At 56.4% G+C, this 8,298-nt stretch overlaps 1 protein-coding gene across 1 annotated transcript; it reads right to left on the minus strand.

The window, feature by feature from the left end:
• Positions 1-1,266: 1,266 nt before the first annotated feature.
• On the minus strand, positions 1,267-5,791 carry LOC149457692 (uncharacterized). The gene is made up of 3 exons (XM_089683353.1): positions 5,723-5,791; positions 1,580-3,545; positions 1,267-1,547 (listed from the first exon to the last, which is right to left on the minus strand). The coding sequence occupies exons 1-3, from the start codon at positions 5,789-5,791 to the stop codon at positions 1,267-1,269; spliced, it is 2,316 nt and encodes a 771-aa protein (XP_089539479.1).
• Between the last annotated feature and the right edge of the window lie 2,507 nt (positions 5,792-8,298).

Here is an 8,298-nt window from a genome sequence, read left to right on the forward strand (position 1 = left end):
CATTTCCTGCGAAGGGAGGGTTGTCGCTGGGACAGAGGTCCTGGCTCCTCCCCGGTATCATGGATTGGTCAGACTTCCCATTGCTTCCTGTCCCAATAGGAGGGGAAATCTGCCATTCGGGGATCAGACATAAACACTGACAGACGTTCGATCTCTTCTACATTCTGCAAGACTGAAAGCAAACATTTGGCTGGAGATCGTCACAATGGAGGTCAGAACATCGCCCTGAATCTGCCACCCTGTAATCTGCGTTGTCACCCCAAAAATGCCACCGCGCACAGAGCGCAACACGAAATGCGTATCGAATGGTGAGCGAGAGAAGTAGAGGGCACCGTCCTGCGGGGGGCGCAGCTGGGACAGGGGCATCTCCTGCATTGTACAGACTGAACTGTCAGAGTGAAGTCTCAGTCCTCCTGCTGCAGAAAGGTGGAGATCCTCCTCCAAGTTACAGCTACTCGTAGCAGTTATTTTAGGCCTGGCATCCTGTGCTGGATCGCTTTTCAGAGGCATTGTCAGGTGATAACCATTGAAAGCCCACAGAACTGCACATTGCACATGTACATTCCACTGCGGAGTGGTCAGGGCCCATGCACTTCAATGGGTGGTGTATGGCGGTGGGTCATCTGCTGCAATGTGCTCTAACATGGCCGCTGGATGTGTTGGGGCAGAAAAACTGAGGCTCAACGTCCAGTTATTACTGGCCCATGACTGCCTGGGTAGAGGAGGCCTCAGTGAGGGTCGCAATCCCGTTCCCTGGCAGTGCAGAACCCATTCACACAGCTGAGGGGCGGTAAAGCCGCAATACCTGTCATGTAAAGGTGACATAGCAAGTCTTCTATGTGGGCGACATTCAGGAGATATCTACAGCGGCTCCAGCCAATGAGGTCACTGCGCATGCACAGCGCCCCCTACAGTCATTACTGAGTGTGCCCTGAATGCAGAGCGCCATGCGTCTTGTGCACATGTGTGGGAGTGACGTCATCGCAGCCAGAGACCCCAAACCTGGAAGGAAGACCAGGAAAGATGAGAACGCTGGCAGCGGTGATGGCGCAGTGCTGGAGCTTTAAAGGTAATTTATGGTAGAGAAGTCCTATGGAGTGGATAGCGGCAAGAGGAGTTCCCCCATGAAGATGTGTCCTTGATGCATCTGCGCATGTCACGGTTTTCGGCAGCAGTAGACAATCGCCGATCACCATCCATAGCACAGAACTGCCACAGTTAAGAAATGAATTATTATTATTATTATTATTATTATTAATGAATTAGTTAAGAAAAGTAAGAAATTGTCACGAAGGGGATAATCCAAGAAGGTCGGATGCAGCAGTTTATCGATTGATCTGAAACCGTGACATGTGCAGATGCGTCAGGGACACACATCTTCATGGGGGAACTCCTCTTGCCGCTACACCGGGAACTGAGAGAGGTGCCTGAGAGGAGGGGAGATGATGGAGAGAGGAGCCTGAAGGTAGGGGGAGATGATGGAGAGAGGAGCCCGAGAGGAGGTGAGGAGAGGGAGAGAGGAGAGGAAGAGATGATGGAGAGAGGAGGTAAGGGGAGGGGGAGATGATGGAGATAGGAGGTAAGGGGAGGGGGAGATGATGGAGAGAGGAGACCGAGGGGAGAGGGAGATGATGGAGAGAGGGGAGATGATGGAGAGAGGAAGGGAGGAGGAGTTGATGGAGAGAGGAGACCGAGAGGAGGGGAGATGATGGAGAGAGGAGGTAAGGAGACCGAGAGGAGGGGGAGAAGACAGGGAGGGGGAGATGATGGAGAGAGGAGGGGAGGGGGAGATGATGGAGAGGGGAGGATGATGGAGAGAGGAGGGGAGGGGAAGATGATGGAGAGGGGAGGAGGAGATGATGGAGAGAGGAGACCGAGAGGAGGGGAGGGGGAGATGACGGAGAGAGGAGGTGGGATGACGGAGAGAGGAGGAGAGGGGGGATGATGGAGAGAGGAGGGGAGGGGGGATGACGGAGAGAGGAGGGGAGGGGGGATGACGGAGAGAGGAGGGGGAGATGACGGAGAGAGGAGGTGAGGGGGAGATGACGGGGAGATGACGGAGAGGGGGGGGGGGAGATGACGGAGAGAGGAGGGGAAGGGGAGATGATGAAGGGGGGGGAGATGACGGAGAGGGGAGGGGGAGATGACGGAGAGAAGAGGGGAGGGGGAGAAGACAGAGAGGGGAGGGGGAGATGATGGGGAGGGGAGTGGGAGATAATGGGGAGGGGGAGATGATGGAGAGGGGAAGATGATGGAGAGAGGAGACCGAGAGGAGGGGAGGGGGAGATGATGAAGAGGGGGGGGAGGGGGAGAAGACGAAGAGGGGAGGGGGAGATGATGGGGAGGGGGAGATGATGGAGAGGGGAGGGGAAGATGATGGAGAGAGGAGACCATGGAGAGAGGAGACCGAGAGGAGGGGAGGGGGAGATGAAGAGAGGAGGTGAGGAGAGGGGGAGATGACGGAGAGAGGAGACCGAGAGGAGGGGAGGGGGAGATGATGAAGAGGGGGGGGGAGGGGGAGAAGACGAAGAGGGGAGGGGGAGATGATGGAGAGGGGAAGATGATGGAGAGAGGAGACCATGGAGAGAGGAGACCGAGAGGAGGGGAGGGGGAGATGAAGAGAGGAGGTGAGGAGAGGGAGAGATGACGGAGAGAGGAGGAGAGGGGGAGATGACGGAGAGAGGAGGGGAGGGGGAGATGACGGAGAGAGGAGGGGAGGGGGAGATGATGAAGAGGGGGGGGAGAAGAAGGAGAGAGGAGGGGAGGGGGAGAAGACAGAGAGAGGAGGGGAGGGGGAGAAGACAGAGAGAGGAGGGGAGGGGGAGAAGACAGAGAGAGGAGGGGAGGGGGAGAAGACAGAGAAAGGAGGGGAGGAAGAGAAGACAGAGAGAGGAGGGGAGGGGGAGATGATGGAGAGAGGAGACCGAGGGGAGGGGCAGTTGATGGAGAGAGGGGAGGGGGAGATGATGGAGAGGGGAGGGGGAGTTGATGGAGAGAGGAGACCGAGAGGAGGGGGAGATAATGGAGAGAGGAGGGGGAGATGATGGAGAGAGGAGGGGAGGGGGAGATGATGGAGAGAGGAGGTGAGGAGACAGAGAAGGGGAGGGGAGATAATGGAGAGAGGAGGGGAGGGGGAGATAATGGAGAGAGGAGGTGAGGGGAGGGGAAGATGATGAAGAGGGGAGGGGGAGGTGATGGAGAGAGGAGGTGATGATGGAGAGAGACCGGGGGGAGATGATGGAGAGGGGAGGGGGAGATGATGGAGAGATGAAGGGAGGGGGAGATGATGGAGAGAGGGGAGGGGGAAATGATGGAAAGAGGAGACCGAGAGGAGGGGAGGGGGAGATGATGGAGAGAGGAGACCGAGAGGAGGGGAGATGATGGAGAGGTGGGGGGGAGATGACGGAGAGAGGAGCCCAAGAGGGGGGGGGGGAGATGATGGAGAGAGAGTTTTCCCCCTTATCCTGGGGCTTTGCAAAGGGCAGCTGGCGTAGGTCTCCCCCTATCCTGGGGCTTTGCAGAGGGCAGCTAGCGTAGGTCTCCCCCTATCCTGGGGCTTTGCAGAGGGCAGCTAGCCTAGTCCTCCCCCCTATCCTGAGGCTTTGCAGAGGGCAGCTGGCGTAGTCCTCCCCCTTATCCTGGGGCTTTGCAGAGGGCAGCTAGCGTAGTTCTCCCCCATATCCTGGGGCTTTGCAGAGGGCCGCTAGCGTTGGTCTCCCCCTTATCCTGGGGCATTGCAGAAGGCAGCTAGTGTAGGTCTCCCCCCTATCCTGGGGCTTTGCAGAGGGCAGCTAGCGTAGGTCTCCCCCTATCCTGGGGCTTTGCAGAGGGCAGCCAGCGTAGTTCTCCCCCTATCCTGGGGCTTTGCAGAGGGCAGCTTGTGTAGGTCTCCCCCTATCCTGGGGCTTTGCAGAGGGCAGCTAGCCTAGTCCTCCCCCCTATCCTGGGGCTTGGCAGAGGGCAGCTGGCGTAGTCCTCCCCCTTATCCTGGGGCTTTGCAGAGGGCAGCTGGCGTAGGTCTCCCCCTATCCTGGGGCTTTGCAGAGGGCAGCTAGCGTAGTTCTCCCCCTATCCTGGGGCTTTGCAGAGGGCAGCTAGCGTAGTTCTCCCCCCTATCCTGGGGCTTTGCAGAGGGCCGCTAGCGTTGGTCTCCCCCTATCCTGGGGCTTTGCAGAGGGCCGCTAGCGTTGGTCTCCCCCTTATCCTGGGGCTTTGCAGAAGGCAGCTAGTGTAGGTCTCCCCCCTATCCTGGGGCTTTGCAGAGGGCAGCTAGCCTAGTCCTCCCCCCTATCCTGGGGCTTGGCAGAGGGCAGCTGGCGTAGTCCTCCCCCTTATCCTGGGGCTTTGCAGAGGGCAGCTGGCGTAGGTCTCCCCCTATCCTGGGGCTTTGCAGAGGGCAGCTAGCGTAGTTCTCCCCCTATCCTGGGGCTTTGCAGAGGGCAGCTAGCGTAGTTCTCCCCCCTATCCTGGGGCTTTGCAGAGGGCAGCTAGCGTAGTTCTCCCCCCTATCCTGGGGCTTTGCAGAGGGCAGCTAGCGTAGTTCTCCCCCCTATCCTGGGGCTTTGCAGAGGGCCGCTAGCGTTGGTCTCCCCCTATCCTGGGGCTTTGCAGAGGGCAGCTAGCGTAGTTCTCCCCCCTATCCTGGGGCTTTGCAGAGGGCCGCTAGCGTTGGTCTCCCCCTTATCCTGGGGCTTTGCAGAAGGCAGCTAGTGTAGGTCTCCCCCCTATCCTGGGACTTTGCAGAGGGCCGCTAGCGTTGGTCTCCCCCTTATCCTGGGGCTTTGCAGAAGGCAGCTAGTGTAGGTCTCCCCCCTATCGTGGGGCTTTGCAGATGGCAGCTAGCGTAGTTCTCCCCCTTATCCTGGGGGCTTCTGCAGAGTGGCCACGAGGCTCTCGCCTCATCTGAGACTCCTCTGTGGCTTGGCAGCGTAACGGAAGGTCGGGGAGCCAGGCATCGGCCTTCTTAAGCCAATGCAGGACGCTCCCCGGTCGTCCTGGCAACTGTGGGCAGGCCATGGGCGGCGTGCCTTGTCGCCCGGCAACGAGGCACACCCCCCTGGACACTCTCGAGAGCGCGGCCTCTGTCCTGCGGTATCCGCAAGCACAGGAACTTTACGTGCGCGCGCTGCGGATGCCGGGGACGTGCGATGGGAGTAGTAGTAATGTATGTATTAGTGATGGGTGTAGTAGAAGTGTAGTAGCGATGGGTGTAGTAGAGGTGTCTACTTCAGGCATTTCCATCTTCCAGGGGCATCATCCTTTGTCGCCAGGGGTCAGGGTGGCAGCTCAGGGTCAGAGGTCAGGGTGGCTGGTCGGGGTCAGAGGTCAGGGTGGCTACTTGGGGTTGGTTCTTCCATCTTCCAGACTTGCTGAGCTGTGAAATAGAGGAAAACAAATGACAACCCGCGTACAGCAACTCAGCCAATCAAATCGCTGACCATCTCTGGAGATGCAGAGCTCCTCCCTTCAACCATTCTCTGACCAATAATATGCAAACAGGAGACCCCCCCCAAGTCCAGCCTTCCTCTACAGTCCGGGCGGAGGTACCAGCACTGGGGGGTAGGGGGGGCTGGCCCCCCCTCTGGCCCTCTCTGACCCCCTATCTGCACACAATGGAGGAACAGTCCTTCTGGAAGACATTTATTGGATGCTACAAGGAATGATCCTGATAGAATAATAAGTCATTTGTGGGGGGGGGGTAAAAATTGTGAAAGTAAGATACCAAAGCAGCAAATGTCTCTCTTTCCAGGTCGGGCTTCAGAGAATACTTTGTGCACAAATTCTGGGTCATGCTGGGCAACAACAGAGTGGTGTTCCCGAGGGAGAAGGTGAGCGGGATGGAGGGGAGGGTGAGCGGGATGGAGGGGGGGGGGAGAAAGTGAGCAAGATGGGGGGGTAGAAGGTGAGCGGAATGGAGGGGGGGAGAAGGTGAGCGGGATGGAGGGGGGAGAAAGAGAGTAAGATGGGGGGGAGAAGGTGAGCGGGATGGGGGGGGGGGGAGAGAAAGTGAGCAAGATGGGGGGGAGGAAGAGAAGGTGAGCGGGATGGAGGGGAGAAGGTGAGCTGGATGGAGGGGGGGGGGGGGGAGAAAGTGAGCGGGATGGAGGGGGGGGGGGGAGAGAAAGTGAGCGGGATGGGGGAGAGAGAAGGTGAGTGGGATGGAGGCGCCGAGATTGTCGCCGTATGACATTGGAGGGTGAGTGGGGAGATTACCCAACGCTCCTTCAGTGTTACCTATAACGCTGCCACCTCCCCCTCACTCCCCCTCTGTTGGGGTCCCTCAAGGCTCTGTCCTCGGGCCCCTTCTCTTCTCCATCTCTACCTCCTCCCTCGGCAAACTGATACACTATCACGGTTTCAACTATCACCTCTACGCCGATGACACACTAATCTACCTCTCCACCCCCCACCTCACCCATTCAGTCTCCGCCCGTATCACCCACCTACTGAGCGACATATCAGACTGGATGTTGCTCCACTTCCTCAAATTAAACCTTTCCAAAACTGAGCTCCTAGTTTTCCCCCCAGTCCGTGCCCCCCTCTCCATCACGACCAACAACGCCACCATCAGTCCCACCCCACAGGCCAGAGTACTTGGTGTCACTCTAGACTCCAATCTGTCCTTCCAGCCCCATGTCCAATCACTAACAAACTCCTGTAGACTCCTCCTCCGCAACATCTCCAAAATACGTTCGTTCCTAACTCCAGAAACCACTAAATAACTCATCCACTCCCTCATCATATCACGACTTGACTACTGCAACTCCCTCCTCACCAGCCTACCTCACCACATGCTATCCCCGCTTCAGTCTATCCTGAATTCTGCGGCCGGACTCATCCACCTCACCAACCGCTCCATACCCGCCACCCCCCTCTGCCAATCCCTCCACTGGCTCCCGATTGCCCAACGCATAAAATTCAAAATACTAACATTGACGTACAAAGCTGTCCATAATACCGCCCCAAACTACATCACCGACCTGATATCCAAATGCCACCCAAAACGCACACTCCGCTCCTCACAAGACCTCCATCTCTCTAGTTCCCTGGTCTCCTCCTCCCATGCCTACCTCCAGGACTTCTCCAGGGCTTCCCCCACCGTCTGGAACTCCCTACCCCAATCCATCAGACTATCACCTACTCTCCTCTCCTTTAGGCGCACCCTGAAAACCCATCTCTTCAGGGAAGCCTACCCCACCCCCTGCTAATTGCCGATCTCCTCCACTCCTCCTACCATTCCATCCCCCACAGTTATTTCCTCCTGTACCACTATCCCCTCCCTCCTAGATTGTAAGCTCCAAGGAGCAGGGCCCTCGAGCCCCTCGTGTATTGTATTGTACTATGGCATGTATTATCTCCCATTGTATTGTACAGCGCTGAGCGAACTGTTGGCACTATATAAATACTGTATAATAATAATTGCAGAGCTGAGCGCAGGAAGTACAACCGGGATTGGTGGTGAAATGAGACGTCTCCCGGCAACTTCTCCGAATCCTTCTCTGTAGTGTGGGATGGAGGGAGAGGGGGGAGACTCCCTGTCAAGGATCAACCTGTCACGGATCCACCCACACGCCACGCGTACAGCGACTAGCTAACCGAGGCCGTGACAGGGAGGTCAAGAGGGGATAAAGGAGACTTAACTTGAATATCTAAAACCGTATGTAAGATCAGCCGTCATACCTTTTCACAGCCCGCACTACCTCTGGCCACCAGCAGATGGAGACTCCACTCCAATCCTGCTAGATTGACCACACACTGGCAGATAGGAATCTTACATACAACCTGGTGCACTGATTAGAGTCGAGGACTGAAGGGAAATGTGTGTCCTTTTGTCTGTCATTTTGTTTTACCCCTCCATTTTGTATCTTGTACTACATGTTGATTAATTGCTTTTGTATTATGCCCAGAATGAGTTAATGAAAATATGAAGACGTGCATGTAAAAGCTGTGTATGTATTCAATTATCGGCCGAAAATCGGGTTATTGCCGATTTGCCGACAGAAAAAAAAAAAAAAAAAAAAGGTGCCAATGATGATAATTGACTTCAATGTAAAATCGCATCCCGTTGTCTTCCATGCAAATTGCATCCTATTGACTTCCATTTAAATCACATCCCATTGACTTCAATGCAAATTACAATTTTTTTTAAAGGAACAGTGCAAGCTCGGGGTTACCGCTTTTGGTGTTGAAACTTTACCCCAAGCTACACTCGGGAATACCACCAGGGAAGTTAACCATTTGCCGCCCGCCCTATGGCCGAATGGTGGCCGGCGAATGTCATCAGCGTTCCGGGTGGAC

Source organism: Staurois parvus, unplaced genomic scaffold, assembly GCF_062004578.1.
Source record: "Staurois parvus isolate SC_StPar_1 unplaced genomic scaffold, SC_StPar_1.0 ptg000307l, whole genome shotgun sequence".
Lineage (NCBI taxonomy): Eukaryota > Metazoa > Chordata > Amphibia > Anura > Ranidae > Staurois > Staurois parvus.

Excerpts from the sequence above, each read along its gene's own strand:
- LOC149457692 (XM_089683353.1), bottom strand. The coding sequence starts at position 5,791 with ATGACCCAGAATTTGTGCACAAAGTATTCTCTGAAGCCCGACCTGGAA. Across the intron at positions 3,546-5,722 it reads GAGAGACATTTGCTGCTTTG|GGGGAGACCTACGCTAGCTG; the intron begins GTATCTTACTTT and ends GCCCCAGGATAG. Across the intron at positions 1,548-1,579 it reads TCATCTCCCCCTCCCCTTAC|CTCCTCTCTCCATCATCTCT; the intron begins CTCCTATCTCCA and ends CCCTCCCCTTAC.